Source organism: Artemia franciscana, chromosome 11, assembly GCF_032884065.1.
Source record: "Artemia franciscana chromosome 11, ASM3288406v1, whole genome shotgun sequence".
Taxonomy (NCBI): domain Eukaryota; kingdom Metazoa; phylum Arthropoda; class Branchiopoda; order Anostraca; family Artemiidae; genus Artemia; species Artemia franciscana.
Genome location: NC_088873.1, coordinates 12584944 through 12610010, shown reverse-complemented (window position 1 = coordinate 12610010; position 25067 = coordinate 12584944). Strand labels below are relative to the sequence as shown.

Here is a 25067-nt window from a genome sequence, read left to right as displayed (position 1 = left end):
GTATTTACTTGTTTTTCTTTCTAACAAATCTGGAAAACAAACAAAAGTCCAACTTTTGTACGATTTCGTTCTTACTTTGATTTTGTCATAAATCTTATATCCCAGTACATTTTTTTTAATAGATCTCATTGATCAACCAAAACAAATTGTAAATAAATCTTAAATTTATTTACGTCTCATAAGTGGTTTTATAAATTTAATCTTAAATTCATAAAATTAAAATTTATGAAACAAATTGTAAATAAATCTACAATTCCATTTCTAATTTCAATTCCAACAAATAAATTTAAACTAAACAGATTTCAACTTACTTTCTTTTGTTTGATACAAATCTTGTGGTACTAACAGCAGGATAATATGCCATAAAAAAATATTTTAAATAAAATAAAAAAGAAATAAAAAGTCTAAAATGCTGTCAAACTGGCTCTAGAAGGTAGTTAGCGAAAAAGGTAAACAAAAAGGGAAATTTCCAACACCAGTAATAAAATTCAGAGGAAAAAAGAAAGAAAGATAAGAACAGCAAAAAAGGATAATTCCAACAGCAAATAAAGATAAATGAAATATTGTTGTCTAAGTGACTGTGCATATTTTGGCCTGAAACACTTCAGTTTTTTAATATAAAATTTGGGACAAAATGGGCGCAAGTGAATAATCCCAAATTCTTCAGAAGAAATATAAAATAACCACTAATGTAAATAAGCACTTTGGAAAGTTAATTTATAGACATGATTTCCAAGGTTCTAAGCAATCCTATAGTGGTATAGTTACAAGTTAATTTTGAAACACTTTAAATAGACGTTTCCTAAGTTTTTTTTGTCTTCTTCAAAATTTGAAAAGCTGATTTTTAGCAAATCGGTGCTTTGAAAGGGCTAGATCATAAAAACAACTTACGAGATCCTACGCAACCCGCAAAGTCCTACAGTCACAAGTAAAAAAAAAATTTTTAGAACTCATCTTTAAGAAATATTTCTTAGGCTTTTGTCTCTTCTAAAAAAATAGAAATTTTTGTTCAGCTTACTTGATATTTAGCCACAAATATTTATATCTTTTGAATGAAACAAACCATTCGTATGGCTTAAGGCAGTCTAGCTAAAAAGTATTAAGTAACAACAATTGTAAAAATACAGCATTGTAAGGTTTCAAATCTTCTAAACACAATCCTTCGCTGACTTAAATTGAATCTTGGAAATGAAGAGAATCTCTAACATAACATAGTTTTAATACTTACAATTTAATAATTAGATTTACTGATTTGACAATTAGAAATTCAAAAATTCAAAATTTAATGATCAGATTTACCAATTAAAATTTATTTATTCCAGTTACAAATTGAATTTTTTTGTTTTAAGGATTTTGTTTTCTCTACCTTCCCCACGGTCGAGCTTTGCTTTTTAGGAGAAGCAACAATTTTTTTTTGTTTATATGTTTTGTCAATAAACCCTTCTCTTTCTCTCAAAAATAAAGATAGTAAGCATTATATATAAAATTTGTATTTACAGGTTATCAATAGGTATTTAATCAGTATACCTAATAGGTATATATATCTAATCTGTATATATAATAGATATATTTTCAGGTAATATCAATTTTTGTGTAATAGGTTATTTATGGGTTATGATTTTTCATGTGAAATTTGCATCGAGAGCGTGTTCCAGCCTCCGTCATACTGAGCGAAAAATCTGGAACTTAATTCAAGCTAGAACACGGGAGCATTTTGATAAATATTTCTTCCAAAGAATGCTTAAAAATTATTTGAAAGTCAAATCTGCGAGGTCATATTTTATTAATAAAATAATAGTTCATTTTTTTGCAGTATCTTAGTGTTTATAAGTGTTTTTGTTTGACAAGTTAGTTTAAGACTCATTTTTTTAAAGCCTGTATATAAATTTGTATTTAAATAAAAAATTTCTAATTCTAAGCAAAACAGTTTAGTTGACACCTGAATCTTTTGAGAATGTTTCCACTTTTTGGGGAGGGAAGGGGGCTGTTACTTAGACTACAAAGCAAGATAAAAACGAAGTAAAATCAATTACATCCTATAGATCAAAAACATACTTTGTGCACAGTATCATAAAAATATATATCATAATTTATAAGCTACAACCTTTCCCAAAACCATACCAAACCATATGGTTTTGGCTAATACCTTTCCGAAATCAAAAGAAGAATTTATCTGTCAAGCAGTCAAAACCATACCAAATACAGATACACTGCCATAGTTAATCTGGCAATATGCCAGTAGTGCAAACATCTTAAGGTCAGGCAAGTGTTTCAATAACATGTGTTTTGTTAGTAATTTTCAATTTTATCTTAATTGAGGATGGCTCTTTTATTAAGGAAGGAAGAGGAATGATTCCTCATTTCTAAGGGAATAAACCAATACCATAGCTTAAGGCGGAAAACCACAAAAAGTCACTCAATTTCATTAAGTTTTAATTAATCACTAAATTGGGCTCTTCATTATCTCGTTTATTCGAAAAAAAATACTAAATGCAGACGAGCAGTCCAGACTGCATGCCCAGAGGCGTAGCTAGGGTTTTAAGCATTCAGGGACAATGTGCCTCCCTTCCCACCATCGTCACCGAAATATAATTAGATAATAATATTGACAAAAAAAACTCAGTTTAGCACCCCCTCAGAGGTTGTGCCGTGGGAAAGGCGTGCCCCCTTACCGCCCCCTTGCTATGCCAGAATAGCGTGTTTTCATTTTATTATTCATGATTTGATAAAGCCTTGTTTTAAGTGGGTTAAAAGAATCATGTTTAGCAACTCAAGAACTTTGCTATAATCATTTCCTTCCCAATTCATTCACAAGCGACGATTTAAAACATTTTTTTTAAAGGATTTCGCTTTAAAAGTAAAAAGTTTAAGTAGATATACTTTAAAAAGTCTATTCTACAACTAGACTATGAATAAAGCAACCATCTGCTCCACGACTAATTCAGGGGTTACTCAGTCGTTTCTGCCACAAAATGGTGAATGAACAGATATCCAATCTATTAGTTCTAATTCCAATCTGGTCAAGAAAAATCTGGGGAAAATTTACATTTTTTGGGCTCATAACCTCATTTGACCAATAAATTGAACATTTATAAAATAATAGCTTTCTTTTATAGCTGATTTTCCAGGTTTTTAAATCTGGAGAGAGAAAAACGACTGGCCCTGCTGGAATTTTCCAAGTGAAATTTAATAGTATTTTTCCTGAATGTTATTAAAAAGATTGGAGAGGATGATAATTAAAAGCAAGCGCAAGCTACCAACAAATAAATTTTAAGTTCGAATAAAGGACTTATTAAAAACAAAGAGAAAATGGGAGGCTAGCAAAGAAAAGTGAAATATTTTGATAGAAACATTTACAGAGGTGGCAACAATGGCAGTACGTGCGGGATTTAAACCATGCTTCCATCTGTGTTTTCAGGTGAAATTGGTCAAGTGAGGTCATAACCGATGAATAATCAATTTACACCCAAGCTGGGGTACAAATCCCCTATTTGAGTGCATCTTGATTGGTTAGCCATTTTTTAGGTCACATGTCCAACTTCACTTGAAAAAAGCAAATGAAGACATGGTTTTAGCCGAAACTAACTTGTGTCTCAGAGGGTTAAGGACAGATGGTGGCAGTAGACAGGGTTAACAACACACTATTAATGAGTATTACGACTCACTCTGAAATGAAAGCTGTTAGTATGACTTAGCCAGATGACAGCACCAATCCAAAGCAGTTACACGTACAAATTTCACAATCCCTTGGCGTCACAGCCTTTTGCATATAAAAACATTGATACAAATTTGTTTTTCTTTTTTCTTAAATACTAGTCTCATGAACCAGTCTTGGAAGGTCGAGCATCGGACTCGGATCCCGAACTGGTAAGAGCGCCGATGGCGGTGCCACTAAATTAAGCATTTGATACGGCTGTTGGATATGATAGTTCAAAAGAGGATCAGACGGGACACCATTTGCCCGTCGACCCAGTTTTAAATAGCCATCACCATTTACCCCAGCAGAAGCGGCACGCCTATTCTCACCCTGCATTGAGGTGGGTCCACTGAAGCTATTGGACCGTGTATCGTCATCTATGTATATAATATCATTTGCGGTTGGGGGCCGAAGCCCTGAATGGGATCTGGATGAACGAAGACTGTGTAGAGACCGCTTTTCTTCAAGATCTTCTAATGTCGACTTGAATGCTCGAATCACACGCAACTGGAAACATAGGCGCACAAGTTAAAACTAACAAACCAGGCTCAGGCAGACCTGAATTGATACCATCACCGCACCAATCATATACATGGGCGTAGCCACGGTTTTTCTAAGGAGAGGGGAGGACCAAATTACATTTGCGGGAGGATTAATTGAATAAACCCTCTTTCAAAACCTAATTTTACAAATTATCAATAAAAAAATTACATATAGTTTATATTTTGTCTTTGTTTTATTAGAAAAAAAGTGGCTGACTTTTTACAACCTCTGACTACGCCCATAAATACACATAGCCTATTTACTTTTTTTGCATTTCCTTTCTTCTGCAATAACGATTTCCTCAATCACCAGGAGGGTTCACAATTCCATTTAGACAGTCTTCATTTGAGAAGTCCTCTACCCTTATTTTCAGGAACCGCGAATTTTGAGGATCGGAATCTACTTTGGAATATTGAACTTATTTGCGATCCAAACGATGTATGGAAAGGAACAAGAAGCCAAAACTAAAACAAAGCTTTCAAGAAAAAAGAAACCTGCCCCCCTCCCTTCGTCGACTAAAGACTGCTGTTAGCTCAACAAAAAGTGGGAGTATAGACTCTAGCTTAACAGCAAAAGGAAGCCACTATTATTTCTTTTTGTCTTGAAAAAAAGAGAAAAGATTTTATCAAATGCTGTGAAGCCATATAATTTCATGAAACAAATTAGGAATTCTATAAAAAGAATTTTATTTAACGAACATCCCCCCTCCCCCTCTTGATTGGAAATGTGAGCCAAAAGTCTATTTATAGTTTGCACCAATGCATTTATCCTTCGTAAATCTTAGTTTACTTTTTTAACCCACAAAAACTGGCTTAGATTCCACCAATAGATCACTATCCTTAGTTTGACAACCCCTATGTTCTTACATTTATGCCACTCGGGCACGCATGCAAGAAGCTAGTTTATATGAAGGGGATGCTTCAATTCATTACAAAATTAAGACCCTGGCAACTGATATGAAAATAAGAGAATATTGCCAAAGAAATTGAAATAATCTTGGAAAAAGAGGCCCTGACCCCCCCCATGACTGCACGCCTGACCTCTAATTCGGCATGCAATGTAATTTTGAAATTTGAATATAAATTGGATTTTATTTCCACTAATTTTTAATAATATTTTATAAGCATATAATTATAAGCATATAATTAATTTTTAATTTTTACTTGTTAAGTTTTAATAACTGTCAATTTATTTTTGTCAGGGCACATCAAAGCCAGGGTATCATATATTTGGTGGCCTATTTTAATAGTAACGAACATGAAAAGTTTGTTATCTACTGAAGTTCAAAGAGTCTTCATACCCAAATGTTTTTCCCATACCCCACTTTGTCTAAAAGGGGTTGTGCTTCTAGTCATCTGGTATATAAAAATTATTAATTCAGTTATTTTTCAAAGGAATGATTAATCTTGAGGTAAAGCAAAAATAATTACAAACAGACAATGTCAACGATGTTAGAGTAGAGTTAGTAAAAATCTATCATGCTATGGTTAGACAATTTCGGTAATAATCATAGTTTAGAACACGGTTGATTTAAAACGTAGATTTTAGCTTTACCCTTTAGAACTTTAGAGGCAGTGGAGAGGGCAGTAGCTTTTCTCATATACTGAATATTCCCATTTGTTTCAAGCCGTAATGTCACACTTTACTCTCACTTTAAAAATATAATTATTAAAATTCAATTTCTATTCTTTTAATATATAATATATCCAAGAGATATGTATTTTTCTTTTACTTTATTTACAGTTTGACGCGATTACAGTTCCCTGAAACAAACGCACCTGAGATGATGGCTTTTCTGAAATTTAAAATGCTGGGTCAAAAATGACAAGACCGTACAGATAGAAAAAAGATTAAGGGTCAGATTCTACAAAATGTCGCGGTTGCATTTCGCCCTTAACCCGGAGTCACGCTACATATTTACCAAAGATTTGTCAATGGAAGCATGGATTAAATTAAACCAACTAGCGCCTCTATTCTTTCGTCTATCTCTATAAACCAGACACTTCAATTTCAGAGAAGGAAAGAATAAAAATTATCAATAATATAATGCTCAATTTTGTCATTGACAAACTTTAGACTAGCATAGCTTTGAAGCTGCTTTAGCAGAATAGCATAGACTTATTCAAAGACCTTTTTTCTAACGGAGGAGCTAGGGCGATTTTTAAAATATTTTTTAGGAACACTACTGCACATAGCGTTACAAATTTTAACAACATGGGGTTTACCCCCTCCCTCCAGCTCCTTTGGTAAGGTCTTTAAAGCAACATGAGATATATTTTGCTTTCAAATACATAAAGCTACAGGAAACTGCGCGGATTTAGCGTTTAACACTGGCTTGAAGTTCTTTACGGTTAAAAAAAAAAAAAAAAATTGTAACAACAAATGAATAGAAGAGCAGCAGCAGATCAAAAATTGAGGTAATTGCTACCTGATTTTAAAGATTTTTCATAATAAATTAAAGCTTTAAGAAAATAAACAGTGTAAAAAAAAGGAAAAATGTAATTCAAGCCAGAAATGCAGAATAAAAATAGCCTCTTTTTTATAGCTTTAAATCAGAGAAGACAATACCGCCTCATCAGTGCTCGATTGTGATATTATCGAATAGACATGTCGACTTCGAAACGCTAATGGTAACTAAAAAAGGAAAATTTTTAAATCAAGCGTTTAAACATAAGAACAAAACCAAAATTGGAAAAGATAGAGACAGACAAGAAGAAGTATGTGTAATCACAGATAACGAAGTACGCTTTGGAAGGTGGGGCTTGGAAATCGAGTGATCTCATTAAAGTGAGTCTCCACTTGGCAGTTTTCCAAATTCAGAAAGGCAATAAAGAAACGTATATTGGCATTCAAAAACCACACAGAAGCTGAGGAAAAACCGACTGGCCTTAATGTGAGCCTCCACTTGGCAGTTTTCAAAAAACATAGAAATGTAGTTTGGAAACGTATATTTGGCATTAAAGACCCTCTCAAAACTTTAGAAACGGCCAAATGAAGAACAACATTTACACTCTCTTATACGTAGCTTCAAAAAAGGAAAAAAATAAAAGGGACAGATAATTTTATTAAATTCTTAGCTTGAATTTATATTTAAATTGGTGATGATGACTTATTTAAGTTTTAGGCTAAGAAAAGGGAAGTCAATAGATACAGCGATTATTTCTATTTCTTTATTTATATTTTAAAGGCATAAACAAATTTAAAGAAAGGCTTGTATTTGTAGAACTAACTATTAAGTTAATTATTTCAATATACCCCAATATATTTGTAGGCATTAGCGTTCAAACCATTCTGCTTTTGGAAAGTAAAAAAATAACGAAAGAACAGAAATTATTTTGGTAATAGAGATTTTGTAACAAAGACTTGAATCAGTGATTTTCAGCCATTTCGCCAAGTACTAGTGCAGAAAATATCCTAAGTATATCCTACGGAATATATTCTATGCATTAATATTATATTATTTTGTTCCAGGCCGAATGGAAATCTGAAGCCAGGGACTGCACGTTAGCTGCATAATATTAGCATCCGGAGGAAAATATTTGACATACTCGAGTCCTCTAGCCCTATTTTGAAATTCCTATCCAATATCGTGCGGGACTGTGGGGGAATGCAGGAACACATGCGGCACCGAATGAGCCCTAGATTGCCCTCTAGTCGGTTATCGAGTTAGTCCTCATCCACGTCCTCCATTGGTCCCCCTCATCTCATCCATTGGTCCCCCTTCTCTAATAATTTTGTTTTCAATTTTCTTTAAATGTTATTTTTTTTTGCTGTTTAGCGTGTAGCAAAGACTAACTTGGTTTGTATATTTACGTTCGTATTGGTATATTAGTATATTTAATAGCAGCAGAGGCTGTCGAGCATTCGTCATCAAAAACGGAGCAAAAAAACGTGGGCTAACGTTTTTGTCGTCATAAAAAAACGTAGCGTATGCTCTTCTGTGAGAACCAACGAAAATGTTCTGCCATCTTCAGCCTACAAAAAATTCAAATGACTTACATTACCATCCCCCTCCCCCAAAAGGAAAAAAACAACTGTACATTACATTTTTCACTATTTTAATTAATCTAAATGACTGCATTCATCATGAGAAATACTCACATCGCTTCAGGTGCCCATTGTACAACATCACGTATTTGTTTTCAAAGCTGAAGATGAATGATTGGCTGGGAGTTAAGGACACTTACCAGTTATATATGTGGGGATAGTATATACTGATTCCATAGAATTATTATTATTTAATTTCTTTTTCCTTTTCTATTTTTTCATAAATAATTATCCCGAGGAGGATGTAATGTAGAACTTTGACAAAAAAAGAAATATAAGAGAGGACACAAGCCCTGAAAATCACTGATCCAAACTAATGGATTCTAAACACTATTTACATCTTAATATCAGATATCAAAGGCACTTCTGGGAAATAAGAAAGGGATTTTATGCTTGACGGGTACACAAAATAAATTCGAAGTACTTTAACAAATTTAAAGCCGTGACATTGTGTTCAATTTGTTACACTGCATCAGAAATATGTTAGCTCAATAACACAACATTGACAGTACTGTGTCCAAAGATCTTGTAAAAAAAAATTCTCGCAAACCCTCTAACATTTCATTAATACAAGTCCAGTTAACGCTATTGGATTATTTAAAGTTCCGCTTTTCAAGTCCAGTTAACGGTATTGGATTATCTAAAGTTCCGCTTTTCAGCTACCTTTGAAATCGGACAGACCATTCCTTCACACAAGAGGCATTTGTGCTTAAAGCATCCGACATCTATGGAGATTTATTTTAAAGATGGACTGGTTAAATTATTTAGAAGTACGGAACATTTATTCATTATTATCATTTATCCTATACTTATCAGCTAGAACATTTTATTTGAGTAAATTAAAAATCAGAATATATAAATGAAATTGAATTAACACAAGCTTGCAGAATTTTATTATCTTGTGAAAATTGTTTGCTAGATTTAAAGGCTCATGAAAGGTATTTAATGCGAAATCATATTTGGCTTCTAAGCTCCATTAGATTTACTTCAATAATTCTTAAGAATACATACAACCAAGGCCGTATCCAGGGGGGTGGAAGGTTTGACCCCCTCCCCCTGAAATATTTGTCTGACTCATAAAAACGTGACAAAAATAGATATAAACAATTTTTTCTGCGTCTTTTGAAGTCTTTTGTGTACCCTCCCCCCACCGAAGAATATCCTTGTGTAAAATAGCCCCCGAAAAAAATCTTGGATACGGCCCTGCCTACTACTCTCATCTCCCATAATTATTTACTACATACATAATTACTGGATTATAACTAATACTTCCACTCCTTTAGGTAAAATCCTGTAGTTAAGGTGTCTGTATCTAAACAAAGCGAGTAGTTGTTTAATCGAAATTGGTTGTAATTAACTGAAAAAAATAAGACAAGTAAGTTTGTCCCATTGAGAAGCTAAGGAGAAAAAACCTATGGAATGTGCCTTCTCATTTTTCAACATAAAAAGCAAAATTTTTGTGTTTAGACACAATTTCAGTGATGTTCGTGTTATTTTCGTGTTCAGAGACACATTTTCAGAAACGTTCGTGTTCGTGTTCATTTTTGTGTTCAGAGGACACAGTTTCAGAAATTTAAAAGACAAATTGTTCAAAAAGCGATCCGTATACAGTATAAACCAATGTTAGTTATATGCGTACTTCATTTATTAACCATTATTAGGAGCTTTCCAGAACCTGAAATTCAGTTAAGTTGATATCTTTAGGTACAAAATTCAAATTCTATGTAATTATAAACTTGTAACTTACGATTTTTAGACACAGAACTATCGCCGTATATTGTATCTATGAAATGGAACGTATGGAGTAGCAGTTTTTTTTATAGTTTAAAATTCAGTCTTCAAGTTAAAGAGGCCAATGGCTCACTTGGTCCTCAAATGATATACATTCAAAATCCTTGCTAGATTTTGTTTCAAACAAGGTACAACATGCCTACCTCTCTGTTTGAATGTTAGCAGTAGGATGACATGGGTATGAGCGGGGGGGGGGGGGTATAGATGCCTGTCAGCAAAAACCATACCTGAGTTTGTAACCGCGTCAATCCTCTAATCCACAAAATTTGTCCAGCTGTTCTTTTCTTGTCGGAGCCGTCACCGTCAAATTTATCTTCTACTAAATTTTGCAAAGCAACTACATCTGTTGGGTGACCTCGTCCATAACTTAAAAAACATAATAACAGATGAAAACTAGGTAAGGACACTAAAAAACAAAAGCAAAAAAACAAATGGTTCATACGGGTTAAAGTTAAGGATAATTTGGCTTCTGGAGCAACTAGGATATGTCGATTAACAAAATCAACAATCAAGAGTCATCTCCTCTGTTCAAGCCACCAAAATAAAAAAGAAGAAAGACTCTGTGATGCAACGGAAAAGTAAATAGAAGAAAAGTAATAGAAGTAAATAGAAGACAAGCAGTGATGCAAAGTAAGAAACAATAAAAGTCTGCCATGCGAGGCATAGAAGGCGCATCTCAGGTTTTTTTTCCCCCCTTAAACATCCAAAACTAATCAGCCTTATTCTTGAATAAAAGTCCAAGTCTCGATGGGAAATTGGTTTAAATTATAAAAAAAGACATCGATACTCCCTAACACGAATTATTAAAATTGAATCAAAATAGAGAAAATAGAGTAAAAGGGAAATAACAAATTTTGACCCTAGATTCTTTTTATACTAGATCCAAAAAATAGGCGACTTAATTGGACCAGGTTGTTTTACCTAGCTGAATTAAGTGTAATTTTCAAAAATTACACTAATTTCATAACTTTTTGCTATGAAGGCTGATGTCATAACTTTACGCTATAAAGGAATAGAAATTTGGGGACCAGACCCACCGCCCTCTTATCTTCTCTTGTCAGATCGGAAAGTTGGAGGTTACTTCAGCCTATTTTGTTTTTTCAATTCTCTCTTCGTATTAAGTTTCCTTTTCTTCATTCATGATGAAGTTTTGTTTATTTTGTTTTTTTTTTCCTTTATTTACGTTCTTCAATTTGTAATTTTAATTTTGAATTTCCTATATTATTTAATCTCTGATAATTTTAAGTATAGATTCCGCTCATTAATTGTCACTAAAAAAAAGGACGTCTGCTCAAATTTTTCGAACTACCAAACTGCGTTTTTTTGTTTTTTTTTTTTTTTTAAATATAAAATAAGTTCATGCTCCGATATTTCCAAAAATAAAAAACTCTCGACGAACTTTAATTTTCATGCCAAACAGCATTTTTCATTCAAAGTCCTATTACTCAAAGAATTAACTGTCAAAGCACAACGTTTCTTTCTATATAGTCAAGCCATTGTCTTGAAGAAAAAAGTACTTTAAATAGTTCAAATTATATATAAAGATGAACCGCAGGTGAGAACAATGAGCATGACGGCACGGCAGCAATAATTTCATACCCGTACCATCTAGGGAATCTTCAATTCCACCTTAAAGCCTCTCTGTTAAGATTTGTGCCACCCTCATATTACGAAAGAGATGACCGTACACTCGAGCCATCTATAGAAAAATTTAACAGATGGCTTAAAAAAGATTCCATGAGTCTAAAACAGAAAGGACGGCTCAAAAGAAAAAAAAACATACGAAACAACCAGTCAGGTTTTAGAAAGCCAAATGTATTCGTTTTCCTATCTTGCATACGCCTTAGGAGTAATGCGAATGGCTTAAAAGAATATGTCAAATGCATAAATCAATGTAATTAAATTACACTTTCGATCACGGAATGATAGGAAAGATGTTTTCTCTTTTTCTCTTTGGTTCTAACAGAATTTTCTTTTCATCTACTTTGGATCAAAATGGATTCTTGATTTTGAATATATCCCCAAAAGACTTATTTATCACATGTATGCCAATATATAGTTTTTTAGGATACAGTAACAGGCATAAGGGCAAAAAATATTTTGTTGTGACAAACGAAAATAGAATAATAAGGATCGTAATAGGATATACTGCAAAAATGATATCATAAAGCTAACTACTAATTCGAACTTCAAACTAAGCAACAAAAACTAAATAAAGAAACTAAATATACTAAACAACAAAGGCAAAAATCAGAGCAATAAGCAATAAGGAACCACGGCTAAACAAAACATTGATGAAGATTTCCCGAAATACACAACATTTAATAGCCCCCCCCCCAAAAAAAAATAAACATGAAAAAAAACAGTTAACGAAAGAAAAACAGAACATCTTCATCTTTCACATCCCAGGAACACAAATAAACATAACACATAACTCAGTATACTGATTAATAAATACGATTTTTTTTTTACTTTATTCATAGATACAATCCCCTCCCCCAGATCTTGAAAAATGCTTCATTCTAAGAAACTAAAAAAAAATCTCTCTCCCCCCCTGTACATTTCCAAAAACTTGCAAAATTTTCACAAGCGCCTTTAGAGAAGTATCTCTTTTACGATGAACTGTTAAAACAATTCTTTAAACTGAAGTGATACTTCGCGCTGAGGAGGATGCCTGAGTCGTCAATAGTAGCTATCCTTTGAAGTATATAAAAAAAAAAAAAAAAAAAAAAAAAAAAAAAAAAAAAAAAAAAAAAAAAAAAAAAAAAAAAAAAAAAAAAAAAAAAAAAAAACGAGGAAAGGAATTTCGTCCGTAAAATGTACGATAGTAGAGACACTCGAACATACTGGTATTTCATCATGTCTTTACAGGAAAAAGAAAATGCAGATACCCCATGAACCCTAGAAAGTCTCCCTTGAATGAACCCTAGAAAGTCTCCAAGGAAGTTCTAGCCGATAACAATATGCTTCGAGATGAAAAGAAGAGTAGATACCAAGGTGTTCTATATAATTGCTGCAGGCTGTTTACTAGTTCTAAGACTACACATAGAAATTTAGTTTCCAAAGAGTATAAGAAATTGTAATGTTCCAAAACAAAATTACAAATAAACAACCGAAACATTAGCCCTGCTCCCCTTCGCCCACCCTCGTCTCATCTCACTCTTACTTCGTCATTTCTTAATAGGAGGGGAGCTCTAAAGATTTAACACGGTTGACAGACAAACAGGTCAATTCTGAATTCTGACAGAATGAATTTAAAACAAGCGAAAGTGGGAATTCAACTTTTAATTGCTTGCATATTCTTTCATAGTCGAGGTTAAAACACCTAATTCTTACAGTAAAGCGAAATTTTTTTTTTCGTACGAGTCATAATCAACTACAGACAGTGTGTGTTTCCCTAACAGCCACTTGCCACCCATCTTTGCCTTCTATGCCATCAGAAAAAAATTCCTAGGGCTTATTTCGAGGTATTTGAAGCAGCTGATAAAAGCAAAAGGTATATGGTTAGGATTGGTTATCATAACTATTAATTACCCCAACTATTCTTGTTAGATCCCTTAATACCGACGGGATCGCAATCCAAGTTTCATGGACAAAGATCAATGCTCCAGCAAAGGCCTTTGACAAGTTTCAAAATCCTGATGATGATTACAAAGAACTCCACAACATCCCTCATCAACCAGCCTCGACCGCGTTAACTACTCCGCCCAAAAAGTCCAACGGGATCTAGTGTCTTAACGTAACCAAGTCATCCATTCAACATAACATGCCCAATGTTGTCCTTATGCACTATAGTGCAAATACAGCCGGCCTTCTATCATCACTCTTCCGACTCTGCTCTCGCTCTGAATCCTTCTCAAGGCTGAGGAAGTCTGCCATCACTGTTCTCAAGCCACATAACAACCCCATCAATGTTGGCTCATATAGGCCGGTAAACTTCCTCTCTTGCATTGGTAATGTCTATGAATGCATTTTCAATAAACTCTTATTACATACCGGAAGTCAAATAACCTCATTAGGGATGAGCAGTATGAAGCCCGCCAGAAACACTCGGGACTTGGTTGCTTTATTGTCCTGCATCAGGGGTAGCTGTGACTTCTAGCCCATGGGTAAGATATTAGGGTGCTGTTTTTTGATAATGTAAAAGCTTTCAATAGAATTTGGCATTAGGGCTGCCTTGGTTTCATAAGAATTTTCTAAGAAACCGTACTGTCCATGTGGTTATCGGCGGGTTTACTTCCAGTGGATTTTTAGTGACGGATGGAGTTTCTCAGGGCAGTATCCTTTCAACCAAACTTTTCCTAATGCAAATCAAACAGTCTCATTAACCCTTTATACCTTATTGCTAACAATACCACGGTCCATGCAGCTGTCTTTAAACAAAGTAATTCTGAATAAACAATACCCCCTACGATGGAATTTCCCAGTGATGGAAAAGTGGTAATATGCTGAGAAGATAAACTTCAATCCATCCACGACTAAAGAACAACTAATCCTCCGAAAAAATTTCTTACGTCGACATTCTGATTTCGTCTTAGAAGGTGAAGCTATCAAGAGTTGACAAAATTTTGGGAATTGATTTCTTCTCAGACATCTCCTGGGGTACTCGACCAGCTCCAATCCTACTGTACAGAAAAGTTCGATGCGATTCATCCTTCTAAAAGCCCGCTAACTTCTAGCTCCATTATCCCTCTGTACAAGTCTTGCATCAGACCTATTACTAAATATATATACTCACTTTAAGCCGGGCCTCCTAAAATCCTAGTAGCACCACTCCAGAGGATCCAACCTATGACCTTATTGGCAAGTAATAGCAGGTACATTTCTAACCTTTAAGTGAAGTATTTGATGCGTCGTCAATAGAACATTCGTACAAGAATATCAGCTACCCCTTCTAACGAATTATTTCTACTAGTTCGGCCGTTTGCCTAGCCAATACGGTAAATACGCAGAAAAACAGTCCATTTGGGTTACCTACAGGAAGACACAACCCGCACTAAGTACTGGAAGAACAGCTTTCTAAGACACTGCAACTCCATTTGTAATGATCTACCTATGCAAATTATCCCTTAAATTTCGTCTGCTGATTCAATTAGAAGGAAAATCACCAGATGCAATTTGAGGAGGATAAAACCGAGGCAAAGGATTGACTAGTGGCAAACCAGGCGCTAAGTTTCTGGTTGCACCAGGTGGCATTTTAGTGGCACCATTGGTATACCAGGCACCATGAAAAATCATCATAAAAAAAGATTCGTGTCTGCTGTTTACCAGCTCACATATTCAAATATTGTTTCTATATTATAAAGTGTCTATTCAGATAATAAATCTATGCATATACCCCATAGATTGACGTACCCCACAGATTGAAATGATACCCTTCATACTACTACTATTACTAACAACTCACCATGGCACCAAGCAACACAGCTGCGCACACTCCTCCTCCGTCCAAATCCATTCAAAGCCTCTTTCTTTACACCCTCCCAGGAAGTTCTCGTTTCCCTTAAATCTTTCTTCACAACTTCCTCCCATCCCAACCGGGGACGACTTACTTTCCGTTTAGCCCTAGACTGTTAGCCGAAAAGGACAGTCTTTGGCAATCTATCATCCTTCATCCACAGAACGTGCCCTTGCCATCTCAACCTTTCTCTCATTATAGCCCTAGAAAGTGTGACTGAACCACACTTTTCGTGCAGCCTATTGTATGAAATTCGGTCAGTCAGTCGAGTACCCAAAACAATCCATAGACATTTTCTCTGGAAAACATCTAGCAAATCTTCCATATCTGACCACTGTCATCACTGTAGCTTCCGATATTCTAATTTTGGTTCGCAGACTTATCTTCCTATTCTTCCAAACTTTTTTCAACGGTGAAAAATCACCTTGGACAATGGCTGTTCTACTTTAGCATCTTCACTGTACCCACCGTCTTTACTAATGATATTAGCAAGGTAAGTGAAGCTGTCAACATGATCGATCTTTTCGTTATAGTGCCTGAATGGACACCAGATAAAAAGTATTGTGATACAAGAGTTGTAAACAACCATGCCATAACCAAGAATGTTTAAACGGATGAGAACGATTGATCAAGCACGCTATAAGATTTAAGCCTCTTTTCCGTGGCTTTTTTTAGTACATTATGTAAACCAGAGATATATTGATTTAAATGCATCATAACATACTTATAAATCTATTTTTGAACAAATATGTTAAATATTGCTCATGATAATAGTAGCTGAGATGCGGCATGTAACAATATAAAGATAACAACCAAAATTATATTTGAGGAGAGATGAGAGAAGAGGGGCGAAGAAAAATGGAGCTAATGTTAAAACAGATAAACACCAGTAACTCAAACTACAAAACTCCAAGTGTTTCCCGTAGACAAAAAGAAAACAATACATCTTACTTATAAATCCCTTTGAACCAAGTAAGAATTATGATAAAACACTAATTAGTTTTAGGTAGATAACTCCACCAAAGTAAAAATCTGCAACAAGATATTAGTTGATAAAATCGGACAAGTAAATACTATAGACATCGAATATTAAGAATAAAAAGATTGCAGGATACAGCAAATTTTCTGTATATACAAAAAAAAAAAAAAAAAAAAAGCTCCCGAGAAGAACTGCTCATTTAACCCTTTCAGTCCCGGGGCTTAGTGCACTGGACGTGAACCTATTTCACACTCATAACAAATGGACAGACTTAGTATTTTTTTCGAGTGTTTTAGAAGCGTATGCATGCCAACGATAAGCTGACTTTTTGGCAAATATTTTAAAATTATAGCAGATGGCGACTGAATGAGGGAAAATAGCTGGGCCAAGCCATCAAGTGGAGCATTAAGTGAAATCAGATGAATAGCTAGCTGCACAAAACCCTAGATTAAAACATTCAAATTTATTGATATAATCTGACAACTTTTAATCTATCAAAGACATTAAAAAAAAAAAACTATTTTTTGTTCCCTGGACCTATCTTATGTCTACTCATAGCTGAGAACCACAGTATTTTAAGATTTTTTTTCTTAGCTTCAAAAGTATGACAAAGCTTTTCATCCATAAACATTACAACAATGACACACTGTTAATTTCGAAAGACAACTAGGCCTTCAGAGGAAAGCTACAAGCAGCTACATCTCGCTACCAAGCAGCTACATCTGCTCAGTCCCACGTGTTATTGACTTATTTAACCGTTTTCCTTTATCCCTTTATCCTTTTCCTTTTTCTTTTATTCTTTTTATATTTTACCTTTTTCATCCATGTTTCTTTTTTTTAAAATATAGTATCCGCTATAGCAAAAACTGCTGAAGTACATATGGAGGTCTTTATCATTAAAATTGCATTCTTGATTTTTCTCAGATTCTAAGGATATATACCGTGACGTTAATCGCCACTTAGTCGATTCAAACAGTCAGATTTCATTGACAATGTCCCTGGTACTTCAAATAAATTACGTTAAAAACTTCCCAAAATGAATGCTAATCTTAATATTCATTCTATTTGAGGTTTTGCGTCCTCATCCCTCCCCAATCACAACCACTATATAAGTAAACAAAATACAGTTTATTTTAAGCTTAAATAAGTCATTTTAGTGCCTGCTCAAAGGCTGCATCCAAATAACTTAAGAAGTTGTAGCTTTTCTTGGAAGGTGTAGTTGTCTTTTGGAATGAACAGATTTTTAGCATATAAATTTTTAATAAAAAAAAAATTGTTGCCAAATTTAATTAAATAGTTTTGCTTATCTATTTTTATGGTTTAACTTGAAAGGATAATAATAAGGATAAAGATCCTCCAGAGCCATTGCTGGCGCATAGGGCGTCGAATCGACGTTTCAGTTGCTGGGTGTTTTTTTACAGGAACAAGTAGCAAGCTTGTCGCCCAAATGTTTAACTTGAAAACACGGACGAAAATGTAACACTTTCCTAAAAACTCCTTAATTTGAATTAGCAAGAAAAAGATCTCCTTAAAATCGTAGTTCTCAGGTTCAAACCTAAAAATAGATCTAGGGGGGGGGGATCAAAACAATTTTCATTTTGATGTCCTTGGTACTTTAAGAGTACACTACTGTACACACATAATGATCAGAATTATATCCCACTTAGGTTGGCTCAACTAAAATGCACAGGTCTGACGCAAGCAAAAGTGCTTCCGATATAAATTCTAACCGAAGCAAATAATCTTTTTACGTATACTTCTAATATATAACCTGAAATTAAAGCTAATTTAAATGATTAAAGGTCTTTAAATAAAGTTGAATTTTAAAAAAAGTTTTTTTGTTTGTTACCCTTTTACAAGTTCGTTGGTATTTTTTTAATTTGCATTTATGTTTTTAAGCTTTATATATTCTACTTCAATGCTATTAGTATAAGAAATTTAAGTGGTAGTTTTGTAGCTTTTCTTTGAAGGTGTAGTTGTCTTTTGCAATGAACAGGTTGTTATCATTTTATTATCATTTTAATTAATATGGAAAGCGTTAAAAAAATAATATATTTTCAAAATCAGCGCTAATCTAGAAAAAAGACCCAGCTCGAATGTTGGCACAATTACAAACGCACTGAATAAACATAGCCATTATACCTTGAAAAACGCTAAGTCTGTCCACCCCATTAACTGTTTCAGTCACTGGGCCCAGTGCAGAGGACGTGAACTCTTATGACTCTAAGCAAGTCTAGTGCTGCCACCATTATTTATTCATGAATGGTAGCTGAGTATGAAGTATATCTTCTATCTTAATTCTTAAAGCCTTGACAAATTCAGCGTTGAAAAATTTAATATTTGTGAACATGAAAATCTGCAATCCAATGGAAATTTGTGAATAAAATATTAATATTAGAATTGTGTTTTTATTCAGTCGCTATTTGAATTTCACTAATTTAATTTTATTTTAGGGTATGATAGCTTTGGAAGTTTTTGGGTTGTTAGTTTTCAATTGTTCAACAGTTTTAATATTTCAACTTCACAAGACAATTTTACTATGATACAATGGATGAGATTTGAACTCTTTCCTCTTTCACTTTATGCTTTTTTAATTTACTTTCTATTATCATTTAAATTGAAAAACACTTGTGGGCAAAAAAACTCAGTTGTGGGAACCAAGTCATGGCTAACTGTAGAAAAAGCCAAGACAGATAGTCCAATTGACTGAGAAGCAAACCTGGCATCAATCCCCCCTTATTAGGATTGATTAAGGAACTGTGGAAAAAGCCAAATCAAACGATTTTTTTAAGCAGCTTCTCAAACCGCAAGGGTTAAATTTTGTCTTTTTTTCTATATTTAGCTATTTCTTTAAGCTGTCCCTATTTCTATATTTACTGCAGCTTTAGCTACGCTTGAACTTGCTCTGGTACTTGCATAAGTTTTTTTTTTAGCATTTTATATTGTATAAATGTTCAGTTCATTTACATGAGCATTTACTAGCGTCAGGAGTGCCAAATCAAAAAAATTTAGGGTGCAAGGAATTTTTTGATATTTTTCTAATGAATATACAAAGAAAACAATCTAGGGAAGAGTCGGCAATCTTACTTATTCTGACTATTTATAATTACAAGATTATTAAAATAAAACCATCACTGTTTAAGCTCCCTTCAAATTATTAAAATTGATCCTTCTTTGACAATCAGTGGCGCAGCTGGAGGGGGGGCAAAGGGGACAGCTGTTCCCAGGTAAAGCTTCTAGAGGGGCGGTAAACTGATTTATTTAAGTCAAAAACTAAGCTATATTTCGTTTACTTATATTGTATCAGTGATGAGGGAAGGAGGGGGGCAAAAACGACATTGCCCCCGTGCGCTGAAAACCCTAGCTAGGCCTCTGTTGCCATGTTTAGTCAAAAGATCACTTGGCAAAGTTTCTTGACTACTAAGGTACTTGCGCCGGGAAAGGAGCACTTGATTATTAAAGGTAAACTAAACAAAACTAACCAAAACGAAAGAGCAAAAAGTCTAGAAATGATAAAGTAAGGACGACAAAGGTAAGAAAAAACTTTCAAATCTGAAATCTTCATACAACCTCTTTCTTATTTAACAAAGCAAAACAAGCTGTTTAATAAAAGAGTTTAGTGGTTGCTGTGAAGGAAAATTAGAAAAAAAGACATAATAAAAAAAAAATCAAATAAATAAAATAAAAATTCAGGGGCTACTGAGATCATCCTAAGCTATTCATATTTAAATTAGATAAAGTAAAACAAAGATGTTTTACAAAAAATTAGTGTTTAATTTCCCTAAATATTTTACACGGGATTAATTTGATGCTTCCTGGTATTCTGCAGAAGAGTAAACCAACCACAATATTTCGAGTGGGAGTGTATAAATCCTTAGTAAGAAGAAAAAGTTTATTTGATTAATTTATTTTGTTGTTAAATTAGTTATTTTCACGTTGAATTTTGTTGCTGCGCGTTGCTTGTAATTTGTACTGTTGTTTAATTTTCTTGCTTGTTTGTTATTTATTCATATTTATTGTGTATATATGGCCCTTGGGCTTTTGAAATACACTTATCTTTCTATCTATCTGTTTGAATTCCTAAAAGAGGATTTCACTTCAAAATTTCAAACAGGATGCCCTTGAACATGATAAATGTTTGAAATCTACAAGGAACAAGAAGTAAATTTTGGAAGCACGATTTTTATAGCAAAACACTTGACGCACCTAACTCTTCCCTCCCTCTTCCTTTTTCATTTTTGTTTTTAGGGACCAATAGTCTTGTTTTGTCAGAAAATAGAAAATCCTGAATAAATATGTTACAAATGAAAACGCTGTTTGGTATTACAGAATAGAAGAATAGGAAACTAAGAAGAAGAAAAAAGCCACTTCTTCGTCGCAGTCAAATAGGAGCCATATAGTATTTTTTGTCAAAAATTAGCTTTATGTAAGTACAAATCAAACTTAGTTTACAGAATCAATATAGACACAAAAACTCATTTTAACATAAAGTTAATGTGAATATAAATAAAGAATTCTAGAATATTTATAAATAAATTCATAGATACATAATGCACAATGATTATTATGCATAATGACCAATAAATACTATAGAAGTAATTTTATAAGTATAAATTCACGTACATCAAAATAGAAATATACAATACGAAATTATTAATTATGAATAAGAAAATCTAATATAAAAAATTCACATTAATTACAAATTGTTAACAGAATTATAAATGACTTATTATTAACGTAAAAATAAGTGAACAATTAAGTATAAAAATATAAAGATACAAATAAAACAAGACTTAGTTTAAAGAATCAATAGGAATAGTATATATTATTCAATCTTTTATCACTAAAAAACAAGTAACAGTTCATGTAAAACATATCATATTATCCCCCCTCCCTGCTCATGAAAAAGCAGAAAAATGACATTTGCCCTTTTTGATGATGACAGGAGAACTAGCCTCAAAAGTAAATATGTAGTACAAAAATTTTAACGTAGAAAAAAAACTAAAATATAAAATATAAATATTTCGTTTTTGTATAAATATATAAAAAATTAAAATGTAAAAACAAATTATTTAATAAAATACTTACGACAGAACTTTAGGCAGCTTCTTAGTGGGGATTGTTGTGACCAGTTGCCCCCATACAAGTGTGCCAAAACCAAAGAATACACACCACCCCCACTGCTCTAAGGTTAATGGTGTCGTTGCAAAAGCTAGTCCACCATACTGGATGATTAATATCTAAAAATAATTTATGCCTATAAATATATAAGGTTAATTGTGTTCCAAGGTTAATTGTGTCGTTGCGAAAGCTAGTCAACCACACTGGATGATAAATTTCTAAAAATAATTTATATCTATAAATATATAAGGTTAATGGTGTTCTAAGGTAAATGGTGTCGTTGCGAAAGCTAGTCAACCATACTGGATGATTAATATCTAAAAAATAATTTATGCCTATAAATATATAAGATTAATGGTGTTCCAAGGTTAATGGTGTCGTTGCGAAAGCTAGTCAACCACACTGGATGATAAATTTCTAAAAATAATTTATATCTATAAATATATAAGGTTAATGGTGTTCTAAGGTTAATGGTGTCGTTGCGAAAGCTAGTCAACCATACTGGATGATAAGTTTTTTTTTCTTTATTATTTATGCCTATAAATATATAGGGTAAAGTGTTGTACCTCTGAACAGCATGTACCTTTAACCACCTTGTTTTGCGCTGCTATCTTAACATTTTTTGACAGTTAAATGTGGTGGTACATTTATTAGCCCATAGGAGCGCTGCTTTACATGTTATGAAGATCGAAACATACTTGTATATTTTTCAAGATTTTATTTTCCATTTCCATTTCTAAAAGTAAGTATTCACATTTCACTGTTTTATGTTGCAGTTGTATCTGTGAAGTAAATAAATAGCATAGTGTTTCAATCTTAAATTCATAACCTATAACTGAATGTATGCATTTAATAAATTATGGTTCGGTGTTGTACCTTTGACCGCAATAAATATTGTACCTTTAACCAGTCAATGGTACAACATTATTATATAATAGAAAAAACATTAGTAAGTAAAAACAAGAGCTAAGAGCTCATATGGCACTTGTGACGAGGCGAGAAGAGCTAAGAGCCAAGAGATCATATGGTATGAGCTCTAACAAAATTCTATGAATCAATAGATTGATTTAAAAAGGAAAATAAGAGGCTTAATGCCGGTCAAGATTTAAAATAAGAGCTCTGGGTCACAAAGTCCTTCTAAATATCAAAATTCGTTAAGATCCGATCACCCACTCGTAAGTCATAAATCCCTATTTTTTTCTAATTTTTTCTCTCCCTTTTGCCCCCCAGATGGTCGAATCTGGGAAAACGACTTTATCAAGTCAAATTGTGCAGCTCCCTGACACGCCTACCAATTTTCATCGCCCTAGCACGTCCAGAAGCACCGAACTCGTCAAATCACTGAACCCCTCCCCCCAACTCCCCCAAAGAGAGCGAATCCAGTACGATTCTGTCAATCACGTATCAAGGACATTCGTTTATTCTATCCACCAAGCTTCATCCCGATTCCTCCACTCCAAGTGTTTTTCCAAGATTTCCCCCTCCAACTCCCCCCCAATGTCAAAAGATCTGGTCGGGATTTGAAATAAGAGCTCTGAGACATGAATTCCTTCTAAAAATCAAATTTCATTACGATCCGATCATCTATTCGTAAGCTAAAAATACCCCAATTTTCATGTTTTCCAAGAATTCCGGTTTCCCCCTCCAACTCCCCCGAATGTCACAGGATCTGGTCGGAATTTGAAATTGCAACTTTAAAGCACAAGATCCTTCTAAATATCAAATTTCATTAAGATCTGGTCACCCTTTCGTAAGTTACAAATACCTCAATTTTCAAAATTACCCCCCCCCCCCCCAATTCCACCAAAGAGAGCAGATCCGGTCCAGTTATGTCAGTCACGTATCTTAAGACAGGTTTCTATTCTTCCCATCCAGTTTCATCCTGATCTCACCGCTTTAAGTATTTTCTAAGATTTCCGGTCCCCCTAACTGCCCCCCCCCCAATTACGCTTGATCCGGTTGAGATTTAAAATAAGATATCTGAGTTACAAGGTCTTTCTAAATATGAAGTTTCATGAAGATCCGATCACTCCTACGTAAGTTAAAAATACGTCATTTTTTCTTATTTTTCAGAATTACCCCCCCCCCCCATTTGAGTGGGTCCGTTCCAATTATGTAAATCACGTATGCAAGACTTTCAGAATTAACCCCCCCAACTACCCCAAAGAGAGCGGATCCGTTCCGTTTATGTCAATCATCTATCTAGGAGTTTATTTTTCCCACCATGTTTCATCCCGATCCCTCCCAACTCCCCGCCCCCGTCACCAGATCCGGTCGGGATTTAAAATAAGAGCTCTAAGACACGATATCCTTCTAAACATCAAATTTCATTGAGATCCGATCACCCGTTCGTAAGTTGAAAACACCTCTTTTTTTCTAATTTTTAAGAATGACTCCCCCCCAACTACCCCAAAGAGAGCGAATCAGTTCCGATTATGTCAATCATGTATCTGGGACTTGCGCTTATTTTTCCCATCAAGTTTCATCCCGATCCCTCCACTCTAAGTGTTTTCCAAGATTTTAGGTTTTCCCCCCTCCAACGCCCTCCAATGTCATCAGATCCGGTCAGGAATTAAAATAAGAGCTCTGAGACACAATATAATTCCAAACATCAAATTTCATTAAGATCCAATCACCCACTCATAAGTTAAAAATACTTCATTTTTTCTATTTCCTCCGAATTAACCGGCCCCCCACTCCCCCCCCCCCAGATGGTCAAATCGGGAAAACGACTATTTCTAATTTAATCTGGTCCGGTCCCTGATACGCTTGCCAAATTTCATCGTCCTAGCTTACCTGGAAGTGCCTAAAGTAGCAAAACCGGGACCGACAGACAGACAGACCGACAGAATTGGCGATTGCTATATGTCACTTTGTTAATACCAAGTGCCATAAAAAGGTAAATAATTTTGCATGATTTATATTAAGAATGCATCTTCCTTTCACCTTCTTTGTCTAAGCAGTCTATTTTACCTTGAAACAATTCAGCATGGATATTTAGCTCAAATGCGAAGAAATCTCTCAGAAAAAAGCGCAAAGGGGTTTTTGTGTCATAAATGTTGCTGGCATCAGCATTCCACCTAAGTAAAAACTTTCATTGAAAATGAATTTGTCATCTTCAACTGTAACAGGGGCACCACTTCCTGTCACTAAAAATTTGAATCAGAATGGTGAGGAAACCTTGGAAGCTACTGATTTTCCATCCAAAAATGCCACCGAAATCATCTCACCACATATGGTTAGACCTCATCCAAAGGCAGGGCCTAGGAAAGAAGTCACCAAAGGGAGGAAGAAAGGCAAGTCAAGAATATTGACCGAAACTTCAGAAAAGGAGGAAATTGAGAAACAGCAGATGAATAAGAAAAAAGTGAGTCAGGAAGGCCAAGAGAAAAAAGCAGTGAAAACGTTATGATACTGAACATTATGACACA

The 25067-nt window shown here is 34.2% G+C and overlaps 1 protein-coding gene across 1 annotated transcript in view; it reads right to left on the bottom strand.

Annotated features, from left to right (window-relative positions):
- Positions 1-25067, bottom strand: part of LOC136032553 (plasma membrane calcium-transporting ATPase 2-like) — a 342097-nt gene that overhangs the window by 16114 nt on the left and 300916 nt on the right. The window contains exons 29-30 of the mRNA XM_065712822.1: positions 21604-21755; positions 10306-10444 (exon numbers count right to left, since the gene is read on the bottom strand). Coding sequence (XP_065568894.1) covers positions 10306-10444; positions 21604-21755 — 291 coding nt within the window. The remainder of the gene's footprint in view (positions 1-10305; positions 10445-21603; positions 21756-25067) is intronic.